Source organism: Pelmatolapia mariae, linkage group LG3_W (genome assembly GCF_036321145.2).
Source record: "Pelmatolapia mariae isolate MD_Pm_ZW linkage group LG3_W, Pm_UMD_F_2, whole genome shotgun sequence".
In the NCBI taxonomy this organism is placed as follows: Eukaryota; Metazoa; Chordata; class Actinopteri; order Cichliformes; family Cichlidae; genus Pelmatolapia; species Pelmatolapia mariae.
The window spans coordinates 85,423,473-85,438,975 of record NC_086229.1 but is presented as its reverse complement, the minus strand read 5'-3'; the positions used below and the strand labels follow the sequence as shown (position 1 = coordinate 85,438,975).

At 40.0% G+C, this 15,503-nt stretch overlaps 1 protein-coding gene across 2 annotated transcripts in view; it reads left to right on the top strand.

The window, feature by feature from the left end:
• The window catches only part of LOC134624943 (sodium/calcium exchanger 1-like), a 127,555-nt gene extending 118,115 nt beyond the window's left edge, over positions 1 to 9,440 (top strand). For both annotated transcript variants that reach the window (XM_063470155.1, XM_063470157.1), the window contains one exon: positions 2,599 to 9,440. In XM_063470155.1, coding sequence (XP_063326225.1) covers positions 2,599 to 2,978 — 380 coding nt within the window. In that variant the 3' untranslated portion in view covers positions 2,979 to 9,440. The remainder of the gene's footprint in view (positions 1 to 2,598) is intronic.
• Positions 9,441 to 15,503: the final 6,063 nt, after the last annotated feature.

The following is a 15,503-nucleotide window of genomic DNA, read 5'->3' as shown; positions in this document are numbered from 1 at the left end:
TCTGAAACTAATGCAAGTGATGTTTAATTCTGCCCAGTGTGCATAAAAAAACGATATATGGCAAGTGAATCCATTTCTGACAAAACAGTGTGTATCGGGGAGCACCGCAAACCTCCTGAGGCTTTTTTAAATGCACATAAATTTTGATAATGTAACTCTAAAGGCTCGTCTCAAACAGTGACCCAATGTGAACACAGAAATTAGCATTCCACAGGGATCCCACAGGGATGGAAATTTCTCTCTAAAGATATAACCTGGACACAGGGCAACCACTGAGCTACCAGCATTAAACCATGGAGCATGATTACAAAAATATGTACTAAGAGACTTTAACTGCGGCTGACAGATTGTTATTTCCTTATGCAGTATACACTCACCGTCCACTTTGTAAGTTGCTTTGATTCAACAGCTCGTGATTGCATGTATCTAATCAGCAAATCACATCACAGCTGCATTTGGGAATGCAGACATAGTCAAGAAGACCTGCCAAAATTCAAACTGACCATCAGAATGGGGAAGAAAGGTGATTTAAGTGTATTTGATGGTCGTTGGTGCCAGATGTACGGTGGCCCTGAGAGGCCAAGCGGACTGCAACTTAAGAAAAGACCAGCAATAAGAAAAACGCTGCAAAAACACACAAAACACAATGGAAATCAGAAAAACAAAAACAGAATTAGGAAAAGACAGATTTCCAAAAGCACAAGGGAAGTGTTTCTGGGGAGACAATAACCCGACGGACCAGTTGCAGGTACCCAAAACATGGTAGGTGTGTTTTAATCTCATGATTCATATAATACTGATGACAGATTTTTAGGCTAATAGTTAGGCTAACACACTTACCACTCATCTTTTCTTTCCTCACAAAACCGATAGATCCTCCACTTCTTTTAAGTGTCTCCCAGCACAATTCTTAGCATATTTTGGTTCCTGCAACTGGTCCGTCGGGTTATTGTCTCCCCAGAAACACTTCCCTTGTGCTTTTGGAAATCAATTTTTTCCTATTTCTGTTTTCGTTTTTTCTATTTCCGTTTTCGTTTTTCCTATTTCCGTTGTGTTTTGTGTGCTATTGCAGCGTTTTTCTTATTGCTGGTCTTTTCTTAAGTTGCAGTCCGTTTGGCCTCTCAGGGCCACCGTGCAGATGGGCTGAATTTGGGTGCTTTAGAAACAGCAGATTTTCAACACAACCACCCCATTAAGGTTTACAGAGAATGATCCAAAAAAGCCAAAATACCCAGTGAGTGTCAGTTCTTTGTCTTGTTGATGCCAGAGGTCAGAGAATGGCTTTCATAGGACTTCATAGGAATTAAACAGTAAGTCAAATAATCATGTAATACAATTAAGGTGTGCAGAAGAGCATCTCTGAATGTACAGTGCATCAAACCTTGAAGCAGATTGGCTACAGCAGCAAAAGACCTCACCAGGTGCTGCTCCTGTTAGCTGGAACAAGAAGCTGATGCTGCAGTTAGCATGAGCTTGTGGACAATAGATCACAGGCATTTAAAACTAAACAATATTGTTTGTTTGTATCAATGGTTTTGTTGTAACAACGTGGCCAGTGAGTGCATATATTTGTCAGCTCTGTCATTCCCAGGTCAATTACACATACACTGTTACACATCCGTGATAATATTTATGCTGTTGCTCAAGTCAAATGCAAAAGGAATGGAGGAGCTGATCTTTGTGGTAGGTTGCAAAGGGGCTTGCAGACACATAGAAACTGTGGGTAGTGTATAAGATGTCAGCAAGTGTTAGGTGATCTACCAAGAGTAAAGAGCTGAGTTTGACTTTAACTGACATGTAGGATATCCCTGGAAATGTCAGGGTTTCACTCATCAATGACTTCCAGTGTCTGCAACAAACCTTTTTTATAAAATCTTATGTTTGACTCCCCAGCATCCTCGTGATAGCTGACTGGATAAGCACCAGTGTAACCACCATTACAGTTCAATTCTGTCAATTGAAATATCTACTGATTGAATTTGACAGCATTGCATATTTAAATTATGCAGGTTATAAAATCTTCTGCTGTATTTAGCTGTCACCCAAACATTTGTTCGTCCTTTGTCTGTCTTTGAGTATTATGTCCTCAGTTATCGGTACAGTTACTTTTCTTCTTCCTAAGTGTTGTAACTTTTTTTTCTTAGACTGATAATCAGTGTCTGCCTGTAAAAGAAGAACAACCACTTCACAGTTTTGTCATGTCTTTATGCTTCTCTTTCCATTCTTGAATGACATGATGTTCACTTGTATGTTTTTAAGTGGAAAACAGTTGTTACCTTTAGCTTTTTGCAGCAGCCTGTGAGCAAGTCTTTCACAAAAATACATCTAAAATTTATTCAATTAAAGTAATTTCCATAGTTTCGGTTTGCACAGTGTCATTGTTTTGTTTTGACGCTAGGTCTATGCTTTGCTTTTATGCCTTGTTCTAATCTTTCACATTGATTTTTCTATTGTAGTTTGAAGCGGTTGCTCTGAGGTTTTGAAAAGATGAACGTAGCAGAAGAAAGAACCCTAAAAATGAGGCAGCATAAAAAAGGTTTTACAATAAAGCCTTTCTTTCCTTCTTTCTTTCTTTCTTTCTTTCTTTCTTTCTTCTAGACACATTTGCCAGCAAGGTCGCCGCCATCCAGGACCAGTACGCTGACGCCTCCATCGGCAACGTCACCGGCTCCAATGCGGTTAACGTCTTTCTGGGCATCGGCGTGGCATGGACCATCGCTGCCATCGCCTGGCGCTCCAAGGGCAAACCTTTCAAGGTGGACCCAGGAAGTCTGGCCTTCTCTGTCACCCTCTTCACTATCTTAGCTGTGGTGAGCGTGCTCACGCTTCTGTACCGGAGGCGGGCAACAGTCGCCGGTGGCGAGCTGGGTGGGCCGCGGACTTGCAAAATAATAACGTCGCTGATGTTTGTGTCATTGTGGCTGATTTACATCCTGCTGGCTTCCCTGGAGGCCTATTGCCATATACCAGGGTTTTAAATGGAGAGGAAAGCAGAGGGAGAGAGAGGCCCACTGCCAATATGAAAAGAGAGAGAGAGCAATGCAGCAGTCTTGAGAGAGGGAGAAGAGATGGATCGATATGGGCCGACTTTTCAGGAAATCTTTAAATCCGTCCAAAGACTATTTCAGTTTTTCATCAGATATGTTTTTTCCCTACATTCCTCTCTGTCCTGAAAAACAGAGAGTGAGTCCTCATAAACAGTAAAACTTGCCAAATGTCCAAATTAATAATTATTTATTCTACATTAGCAGCTCTTTTAGACAGGAAGCCCCTCCCTCTGGTCTAGTTATGAGGAAACGTCTCGAATACTTAAAATTAAAATGCAACATTGTGAAAAAAAGGTATAAAACTGACTTTTGAGGGTGCTTCTAAAATCAGCAGTTGACAACAAAGTGTACAGGCTCATGTTGTCCTAATATACTGCCAAGACAGCTGGAACGAAAAGACGATCAGCTGGCTTCTGAAGAGAAAATAGGTTGAGAGTGAGGATTAAAGTGAGATATAAAAATGGAAAAGATGAGAAAAGAAGAAACAGAAATAGAGAAAGAAGAAAGTGTGTATAGCATAAACAAGAATATGTGGTAAAAATCTTTTACTGCCCTGCATTAGTCACTCGTTCGCTCCCTCCACCTTTACCGTATCAGTGGACGCTCTTGTCTGAACATTTGAGCTCTAATACTGACAGTGACTTAACACTTTTAATCCCTCTTCCACCAAATGCGCACACACACACACACACACTCTCACATATACACACTCTTGGGGCCCTCTGGTGATTCTGCAGTTGCGGGGACCAAGTTGCGGGCGAGATGAAAACTGACCACCTTTCATTTAAATTTTTTTGTCTTTTTATTCTTTTCTTCCTCGGTACACTGTGCAAAATAGTCCCTCCACAGACAAACACACACATACACACCATACACTTTCCTCAGACCCTTGCTCTTGCCTTACTTTTATCTTCCCCGTAGGAATAAAGTCTTAAAGTTGTGATAATGAAATGTTGTAGTCAGCACCGACCAACCTGCCCTCTTTTTAATTGAGCCAGTTTCTGTTTCATTTTGGCATCTGTTTAATGCCAAATCCCCACACTTTTTACTAAACTTTTGAGTGGCGTCACGTGTTGATGTTGTTACCGTGCAATTGTAAAAAATAACAACAATGAAAAACCGTATAAATGCAGCGTGATCTGATAATGGATAAGACAAATTCAAGTGAAGAAATCTCTAAAGTGGGGAGGAAGAACCAACAAGAACATAGTCCACCAAGAAAAAGCTGAAGCATTGTGCACGACACATCGTGAGGTGCATTGTTTACACTTTAAACTATCGATAATGTGAACAACTTAGAGCCAAGCAGGGACTTCTGTGATGCCGTCGATGAACAACACAAGAATTGGAGCAAAGGATCGACTGCGAGACTACGATGACGACGGTGTTGACGACAAATCAGAACCATGACTACAGCCAGTGTTTCTAATTGTACATGAGAACAGAAACTGTCGTTGATGTGTGTGTGAGAAGTCATTGATATTCCCTCTATCTTAAGCCCCACTCTGTAAGTACAACTCTGGAGGTATTCAAGAGAGACTCATGTGGACTTTTTTCTCTGAAACAAAGAGAAACGAGAGGACATTTTTAAGGAAACCCAATGCAACAAGAAGCGTGTGAACATAAAACCAGAGGAGAGTGAGACACTTTGAGGGAAATGTACGGCAGCTCTGAAATATCACACGACTGTTCTGCTCCAGTCGGGACATTTCTTTGTAATCTAAACAAAAAACTTTAAAAAAATATATACATATAAATCACAAGTGTGTGTTATCCAAAGATGAGATAGAAGAAAATAGTCACAGATCACGTTTTCAGTGTGCAGTCTACAAGCTGCTGGTTGTAGTTTGTAAAAGAACAAAACAAACAAAATAACTGGCAAGAATTTCATAAAGGTGTTCACACTACAGATATATGTGGTAAATGATCTGGTATATTTTATGGGTAAAACTGTGCTATTTATTATGTTTTTGTGAAATGTTTTTTCTGTGAAACTCAGGCGTGGCGTGCGTGGAAGTGAAAGTAAGATATTCAGAATAGCTAAAAACGAGAATATTAGGCCATGTATCGTGTGAACTCAACTGTTTTGTCATCCGTGTCTGTCGTTTAAAGTGTCAAAGCCCAGATCTGCATTATGTGGTGTTAATAGCCCGGTCCTGCCCGGAGGCTGGACCGAAGCTGGACAGAAGGCATGGCATATGGCTTGTCAGTGTAGATTATTATTAAATGCTTTTTCCCTTTGTTGAAAACAGTATAGAAAGAGATACTCTGCAGGAAGTGAGCGATTTTCCTCTCAACTACCCACCATGCTGACGATGATCAGCAAGAAAAATCATCCTGAGATAAACAATAATTTAGCTTTTTGGTTTGTTGACTGACAGAAGAATAGGACCGAAAACAACAATTTACCTGCCTGCCATCCTGATTGTTAAATATGGACAACCCACTCACTGCTGTCAGCCCGTATAAATGCAGACATGACAAAGGCACCTTAAGTTGTGACCATCCACGCCTCTGATACAGCCCCGCCAAGTTCGGTGGATGTAGAAATGGAGTATAAGTGGGTGATTGGTGCAAACAGGCATTGCTCTATGGGGGTAAACATTCCTGTATCCATTGCACCTTCACTCTAATGTTACATTTCTATGGTACATCTTTTTGCTGCAGGAAATTAAGGAAAGCTGTTTTCCCAGCCTACTTTCAGTGATAGAGTTTGGACACCTGCCATATTCCTTTTAGCTGCAAAGATTTAACATTGCTCTACAGAAGTTAAACATGATGACATACCCTGTCCCAACACCTGAGGTCATGTTAAGTCAGCCTAAGGCAACTCTACTGTCCATGTGAAAGGTCGGGATAGTCCAAAAGCCAAATTTTGAAAATCTGCCACATTGGGAAGATGTAAACTGGAAGTATTCAGTGGGTTGTTAATAGTTTGTAGTATACCTGATACTAAGTATCAAATTTCGAAGAAGTTCTATCCAGATCATATAGTATCTATAATATAATTAGCACTGTCAGAATTAATCTCGTTAAAATGACGTTAACGCCATAACCGCATTAGCAAATCTCTGTTAGCGAGTTAGCGCGAATCGCCCCACGCATGGGGCTGCACATTGACAATGCGTTAGCTCAGTTAGCTCGTTAACACGTTAGCGCCATCCAGCCCCACGCACGGGGCAATCCGCGCTAACTCGCTAACGGAGATTTGCCGCGTTAATGCAGTTATGGCGTTAACGTCATTTTAACGAGATTAACGCTGACAGCACTAAATATAATATATAATGATAAGTCACAGTAAAACTAAGATATGTGCGTTTGTACGTTGAGATTTGCCTGATAGGTTGAGATTGCGTCCACGCTCCTAACTTTAAGCCTTACCAGTAAAAAAAACCACAACTTTAAAAATCAGTCATATTTGTACGAGGCTAAATTTGTGAATTTCACGGCTGAGGCTGGTCATTTTAACATTTAACATTCACACCCTTTAATGATCTGTAATTATTTGGTCTCAGCACATAATATGTTGAAACCTAGGCCTGAACCCTCCACGACCGAGGTCAGTGTTTCAATGTTTGACATGACTTGCACATTGCCGTGACCCCTGCCAGCCTGTTACTAGGGCCAAACTCTTTCTTTTTTTTTCTCAATGACTTAAGCTTCAGTAACAGTTGCCAGTTTCCGAATGAGTGGGCAGGATAATAGTGCTGCTGACGCCACAGGAACACAGGAATACTGGGACGGATTTAGAAATGTAGGCTTTTTAAAGGTTGATAAGCCTTGCTGGAGGACGACTGAAAGTGTTTGCGTGTGTGTCTGAGTTTGTGCGTGTGCCTGCTCTCTAAGTGAATGAAGAAATGCGACCATATTTTTAGTCTTTTGCCTGTTGCTTAGCGACCATCTATCTGTTAGCCGTTGTCTTCTTGACTGTTGCTGGTGTGTGCGAGACACTTCATGTGTGTGTGTGTGTGTGTGTGTGTGTGTGTGAGTGAGAGAGAGAGAGAGAGAGAGAGAGGTTTTCTTGTAATATTTCTCACTTGCCCTTGTTCTAATGAATGTGACAGACTATGGACGACTGTCACATTTAAAAAAAGGAAATAAGTTGTTTAGCTTTCAGTTCTCATGCTGCTTGATTCTTCCAGAAGATTCTCTAATTTGGTGTTTTGACAATGGTAATAATATGTCAGTCCAAAATCTCAAGTCTGTTCCATTAATTTGAGATCATTTGACTGCTCAGACCATTCCAATCATCTCTCACAACTGGTCAGTGGGAACATTGCTGAGACCACGCCCACCAGGATTTCATTCTAGGACAAAAGTGGGCACATTTGCTTTGCAGTGACCCTTCCACTCACAAATGGACCTAAACAATGTCAACACAATGCCCCTGTCACACGTATGTTACTCAACATGTGGTTTTTGCTTCCCATCGTTTGCATGTGTATCCATTGTATGTCTATGTCTGTCTGTGCCTTTCTGTGTGCTGGTGCACCTGTGTGGGTTGTAATCTCCTTACAAGGGCTCGCCCCACATGTCCCTAGCTGACTCCCATATGCTAGGTTAATGAATTTGAATGCCAACCTGACCCACAGTAAAAATGCCTGGAAATTGGATTTTCTCCCATGCCTGCATGTGCGTCTGAAATGGAGATAGGGAGGCAGGTAAATTGTGGCCGGTACTCTACCCCCATCAGGTGTCTTTGTGTCTGTACCTGTCAAATAAGATTATATATATAATCGATCTGGCTGTCTATCGAGACTGGAAAGCTGGCACCTTTCTTTAAAAACGAATATGCGTGTGTATGTGAGTGGAGTTTGGGAATGCCTGTCGTACACTGAGGTCACAGACTCCACATCTCTTGACTGACTGATGAGGCACACACGCTCTTGCACACAATATTTCATCATCAATTCACTTGCAAAAATTCAGAAGATGAAAATGGAACCATGTGTAAAAAATCTAACACTTAAAAGTAGTTACATTGTGACAGCAGCAGTTAAAAGTATTTAACTCATTCAATCAAGTGTAATTATATGATTTGCTGTGTGTGTGTGTGTGTGTGTGTGTTCTAGTCCAGCTATCATAGTGAGGACCAGATGGTATTGTAGAACACTACAATAAGGACATTTTGGAAAGTGAGACCCTTTTGGTCTGTCCTCACTTTTTCAACCGGTTGTGAAAAAGGGTCTGTGTCTGTTTTGTGGGGTTTAACAGATGTACTGCATCTATCTGAATTTTGAAATGGAAAGCTTATTTAAGAGTATTTGTTTTCAGGTAAACCTGGAAACCAGCGGCAATGTTTTGCTATTGTCATTCATTCATTTTTCCAAGATCTATTATTACATAGTTTGTATTATTTTTCTGACCACAAAAATGTCCAGCAGCTGATCCATGTGAAAACTAGAAGACATTATTAAATAAATTATTTAAAAATAAATTTAAAAAAACCATGAATAAATACAGACAAAACACCTAACCTTGAAAAAAATGAATGTTATTCATTACTCTAATGAGCTGAGTATTAATAGTGTAAATCATTACTACAGAGCTATTTGTCAATGATAATTTGGAATATTTTGTCTGTATTCATTTATATAGAGTAAAAATTTATTTCAAGAACTTGGAGTGTCTCGGCGCATGAAGACACCAGTCTGTTTCACACAGTGACGAGTCTGTTGTATACTTTACCAAGTGTTTGCTTATATATGTAAAGAATCTGTTGTGAGTAACACCTGAACAAATTAACAAAGAACACATTTTTAGCGTTTTTGTGCTTTGCCACATTTCTGGTTTGAAACCATATGTAGTGTATCCATGCGTGAAAGACAAAAGAGTATTTTTCTTTTTTTTTCAGTTCTCACCCCCTCCATTGTTAGCCACTACGTTGCTCGCTACCTTATATTTTTTTTCACTGTATACTCACGCCGCCCTATTTATGAGCTCACAAAGTGCTTTTTAATATAAACATCTGGTATTTTTTCATTCATTTTATTATTATCTTATTGTGCTTTTCATTGCATTGTTTTGTGTTGTTTTGGTGATTTTTGTAATGGATACAAAAAAAATCCCTCACAAAGTAGAACAAGAACATAAGAGTGTACTCTTATTGTTTTCATTATGTGTGTGTGTGTGTGTGTGTGTGTGTGTGTGTGTGTGCTTGTGTGTGTGCTTGTGTGGATGTGTGCATATGTGTGAGCTGTTCATATCATACTGTGCAAGAGTGTGTTATTGCATGAATTAAAGTCATTCAGAATACAGCGTTCGATGTTGGAAATGTTGTAGTAAAGAGTATTTTTAAATGCTGAAAATGACATGATATGAAACATGATATATAGACCAAACTTTTCTTTTCTCTTTTTTTTCAAAAATGAAATAAAACGTGACTGGAAAATGCTCAGAAATGTGTGTTTCCTTTCTAATAATGGAGAGAAAGTCTCTTTCAGCATTAAGATGTTTATTTTAGTAAATAAATCAATCATATTTGAGAGAAGTGTTTACCCTGAGTGTATACCTGTAATTGCAATCATCTATAAAAATGTTTATCTACAGTTTCTGCAGCAGACATCCAAAGAAAGCAATATTTTACTTAATTTAATTTAGAAAATTGAAAGTCATTTTCAGCCTGAGAGTTTTACACTTAAAACCAGCTGACAGTTTTATTACATGGTTTTTAACAGTCTTTTCATTAACATTAATATTGGCCTGTAGCTCAAGGATCTAATGATGTGCTACTCTGAGAGTGGGTTACCTGCAAACCTGTGAACATGACCGTGTCATCAGCAAACAAAATCATCAAAATGGTTGGCCATGTTATCACTAAAATAACATTTGTGTGAACTAGTTCCTAGAAGATGTGGAGGATAAAAGTATTCAACAGAGATCCAATATATTACAGTCTGATCATCATGATGTAAGTAACTTATAAAAAGGGAAACAGAACTGAATTCTTCTTTGTGATTTCTTAAGCTTTTTGTTTATTTGTCAGACTTACAAGTTTCAGATAATAAAATAAATTTTAATATTAAACAAAGAAAGCGTGTGAATGCTAAATGCAGTTTTTCAATGATGATTTCATTTATTAAGTAAAAAGCCTAAAAAGGCTATCCAACCCTACCTGGCCCTGTAAAGGCACCGTAATTGCCCTCAAATCTAATAACAGTTTGGGCCACCCTTGGCAGCAAGAACTGTAATCAAGCATTTGTAATAATTCTAAATGAGTCTTTTAAATCACTGCAGATGAATTTTTACCCACTCTTCTTTGCAGAATTCGTTTAATTCAACCACACTGAAGAGTTTTCATCATTCAGGCCCTTAAACAGCAAAGCAGCCGCAGACCATCAAACCACCATGTTTGACTGCTTTCATGATGTTCTCTTTATGAAATGCTCTGTTAGTTTTGGCTCGTCAGTCCACAGAACATTTTTCCAATAATATTGGGTTTTGGGGTTTTTTGGTTTTCTTCTTCTAACTCTCCCATGGGTGACACTTTTGCCCAGTCTCTTTCTTATTGTTAAATTATGAACTCTGAACTTAACTGAGATAGGTCAGGCCTGCAGTTCTTTAGATGTTGTTCTGGGTTTTGACCTCCTGGATGAGTCGTTGATGCGCTCTTGGAGTAATTTTGGTAGGCCAGCCACTTGAGGGAAGGTTCACCACCATTCTGAAAATGCTGGCCAGAAAAAGCTGCAGGACTCTCAACAGGACACGGACATGCCCACTGAAATGGAACATCGAAGAGATTCCAGTGGAATCAGAGTCAAGCAGAGTCACACCTGCCACAGACAACTGCCAAATGTGGCCATAAGATGGCAGTAATTTAAAGGATGGATGCAAACGGGTGAGAAGCTTTATGACAAAATTCTTATATATTCTGATATATATATATATATATATATATATATATACATACATACATACATACATACATACATGTATATATATATATATATATATACACACACACATATATATATATATACATATATATACACACATATATATATATATATATATATACATACACATATATACATACACATATATACATATATATACATACATATATACATATACATATATATATATATATATATATATATATACATATATACACACATATATATATATATATATATATATATATATATATATATACACACATATATATATATATATATATATATATATATATACACACATATATATACACACACACACACACACACATGTACAGTCATGGAGAAAAACACAGTTAAATTGTGTTACCCTTGTGAAAAAGGTAGGATGAGTTCAAGCTGCAAGCTCTACTTCTTGGTGCCTTATGTTTTCACATTAATTTCAGTGAACTGACACAACTGCCTGACACTTAATTATCTCGTCAGGATTCAGCACAGCTTTTCAGCTGCTATCTAACCCGGCAACCCGAGAAACACCATCATATTTATAGCAAAGCTAGAGGGGATGGTTGCTGGAAGTTTCCACACTCACGCATGCAAACAGACACACACACACACCTGAGACCTGACCAGCACAAGCGTTGTGTTGCTCCGCTAGTCAATAAACAGCTCTGCTGTGGTTCCCTGATTTGCTTTGCGGCACTTTGGGAATAGTGAGGTAAGAGAGCTTTCACTCTAGCCTCATAATAGTCCAGGTGTTAATCTCATGTGCTTTTCATTCACTCTCAAGACTGACCTAATTAAAGAGAAAAACTCTCAAACTTTGACACAGATGCTTGAAACTGGTTATGTTTTGCATGATTTTACTTTGCTGGATTCTCTCCCTTTTTCTCGTTCTTCTCTGTCAGTTTCTCAACAACGGAGTGGCAGCTGTTATTCCCACGGCAAGCTGCCGGTAACCACAACGGTGAGGCATGTCTCCATCCTCCACTGGAGGAGAACGAGACAAAGAGTAAACACAACAGTCTTGAGGGAGAGATACAGGAGGAGAGGAGGAACAAGAAAGAGGAAGATCCAGACAGACAAAAAAGACTGGGAGAGGGGCGGAAGAAAGAGAGCTACAAAGTGTGAGAGGAGGAAGACAAAAAGAAAGGCCGGAAGAAGGAGAAGAAGGGTGAATGTGACCAGAATTTGAGCCAGAGTGGAAACCAGTGGACAAATCGAAGCGTGAGAAAGAAGTGATGGAGTCGGTGCTGACACAGAATTATCCTGTGGGATGAGGAGGAAGACAGGGAGTGACATGCTGCAGTGATCGCCTCCTCTCATGGGTCCAAATGTTTGCCTCCACGCATAAACTGATTTTGACACTTCTTAGTCGTTTAATTGGCTCTGCACTTACAACAAACAACTTCCTATTAGTATTCACCAAACCAAATGTTGTTTTGCACACAGTAAAGGGAGGGACACCTCAAGATTTGTTTGCGTAATCTGCAGACATGAAATAAAAATGACTAAGCAGGTTTGGAAGAGGCAAACATGGATTTCCATTTACTTAATTTTCCAGCACATCAGTTCATGTTGTATGTTGTACTGTGGGTATTGTTGATGAGATATATACACTTTAAATTAAAAAGCATAATCACCTACCTCTCTTTGGCTGTTGGAATGCAAAAGTACTGTTTCAAATCAAAAGCATCTATCTTAATAAAAATCTGTTTTTCAAAATAAGGTAACTGAGGGATGCCTTTCCATTATAGGCAAAGCAAGTGTAACTAATATGCACAATACAGCTTGTTTGCTTATTTGCAGGGTGCAAATGAGGAGGAAACATGAAGGGAAAATAACAATCTGAGACCCGTGAATAGTGCTAGAGAAATGCAGGATCATGTGGGAAAATAATAGGTAGAAAAAGGAAATGAAATGAAATGAAGTGGTTAACCTAGAAAAGATAAATATGATTATAGAGATTAAGAAAGAAAAGAGGTGCAAATGTAATAGATTTCACAGATGAACTGATTTGTTTATGAGGTTATGAGTAGTTTTGAAATGATGCAGGTGATTACCAAAACGCATTACTGTCGCTGGATAAACTGTGAATAATCCCTCGAACCAGCCGTCTCCTCAGAGGCTCTGATTACGGAGGATTTGCAGCAGGTAATCAGTGACGGATTATATTTTCAGCTAACCTTCCTTACCATGCCCAGCAGCAGCAGCAGCCACAAAGGAGGACAGTGGAAACAAGAGAAAGAAGGAAGGGGGAGAGATGGTGGTGTAAGGAGCAATGATTTTTAGTTGGATACTACACTTTCTCTGCTTATGGTCATCACAAAAAGGTTCCCTTCTCCAGTGTTTGTGTATGTGTGTCCGTACTGAACAGAGAGGACCTGCTGGTCTTTGTTACTCTGCTTTTATATTGTAGATCGGGTTTGGGTTCAAATGTGTTTTTGCAGAAAGTTATAACCAATCAAGAATATATAGTAATTTTATTTTAATGGCATACAGTTTGCTTCCAGAAGAACAGAATGATGCGATTCTCACAAGAAGTGGGTGCTGCCCCTCGGCAGGCTTCCAGTAGTCAGCCAGTAAGATAAACATACAGAGCAAATTTTTTTAGTGCCAAACAGTGGCTGGACTGAGAAACTATGTCTGCTGAAAACAAAAAATGAAAGGAACACTTTGAAAACACATCAGATCTCAGTGGGATAAAAAATAAAAATCCCACTGGATAGCTATACTGATATGGACCGAGTCATGGGTTAGGAATGAAAGGATGCCACATTGTTTGAAAATGAAAAGTATCAACTACAGAGGGCTGAGTTCAAAGACACCCCAAAAATCAAAGGGAAAAAATGATGCTGCAGCCTTGTCCATTTTGCTGAAATTTCATTGCAGCAACTCAAAATGGTAATGAGAAATTTGTTTGGCTCCTACGTGGTTGTATACATGGGTGACAATGTCCTAATGTCCATAATGGTCTCTTGGGGGATCTCCTCCCACATCACTGAGCTTCTGGATAGTCTGAGGTGCAACCTGGCAACGTCAGATGGACCAAATATGGATGGACTACATCAAGTAAGTGTGGGGACGCGTCAGTGGAATCCTTCATTCTCTCGCTACATGGGGTCAAGCATTGTCGTGCACCAGGAGGAATGCAGGACCACGTGCACCAGCGTAGGGTCTGCAGGGTTAAGGTGTCTTTGCCTAGCCCGTAGAAGTCGGTGCATCCCTCCATGGGTATACCTCCCCAGACCGTCACTGACCAACAGGTCATGCTAACCAATGTTATAGGCAGCACAGCATTCTCCAGACCCTTTCGCATCTATCATGTGTGCTCAGGGTGAACCAGCTCTCATCTGTGAAATACACAGAGCACCACTGCTGGATCTGCTAATACCGGTATTTTATAACCCATGCCAATCAGGCTGCAAGCACAGGGCCCACTAGAGGGCGTCGGGCTCTCAGGCCACCCTCATGATGTCCATTTCTGATTGCTTGGTGAGAGACTTTCACACCAGTGGCCTGCTGGAGGTCATTTTTTAGCTCTGGCAATTTAGGAGGAGCAGATACACGTCCTGATGATGGGTTAAGGATCTTCCCGAGCAAGGTTGGGCAACTCCAGGCCTCGAGGGCCAGTGTCCTGCAGGTTTTAGATGTTTCCTTGATCCAACACAGATGATTTAAATGGTTAAATGACCTCCTCAACATGTCCTGAAGTTCTCCAGAGGCCTGGTAATGAATTAATCATGTGATTCAGGTGTGTTGACCCAGGGTAATATCTAAAACCCGCAGGACACCGGCCCTCGAGGCCTGGAGTTGCCCACCCTTGTTCTACATCCATGTCCACCTGTGCAACCTCTGGAGTGACTACCAGCAATGACACTGACCCTAGCCAAATGCAAAACGAGAGAAAAACAGTCAGAAAAGATGAGGACAGAAAAATGTCAATGGCCTCCACGTGCATCGTGCTGTTGCCCCTCTGGTGAGCCTGTCGTTGATTTCATTCACACCAAAGCAGCTGAAACTTATTAACAAATCCCTCTGCTACTTATCTGACCAGATCAATATCCAACAAGGATAACTGCTTTACTCTATATGCTATACTCTGATTAAAAAGTGTTCCTTTCATTTTTTGACTGTGACACAGTCAAAGAGGGTCTCACACACACACACACACACAAATACAGTACAAGACAGCAGAAAAAGTACAACAACAGAGTACAACACGTGCACAGCACCAAATGCCTGTAACAGTCCTTTGTTGCCATGTGCTCTATCAGATATAAAACGACTACTTTTAAGAGGGAAGGCTGCAGGCTGCTCTCTCTTAATAATGCATCAGGAAAATAACATGTGTGCATTATACTGAGTGAACCAGGCAGGCTCAGAGAGAGTAATGACTGACATTTTTGTTACTTCAAGACCACAAGGTTACTCGCATTAATCTTGAGCTATTTCTAAAGCAAGACAGGCCACCTCCCCCACATGAGATGTGTTTTTACTTTTCATTCAAGCACTGGTGACTTTAGGAAAGACTCTTGCTCCTGTCTGCTCTGATCATGTC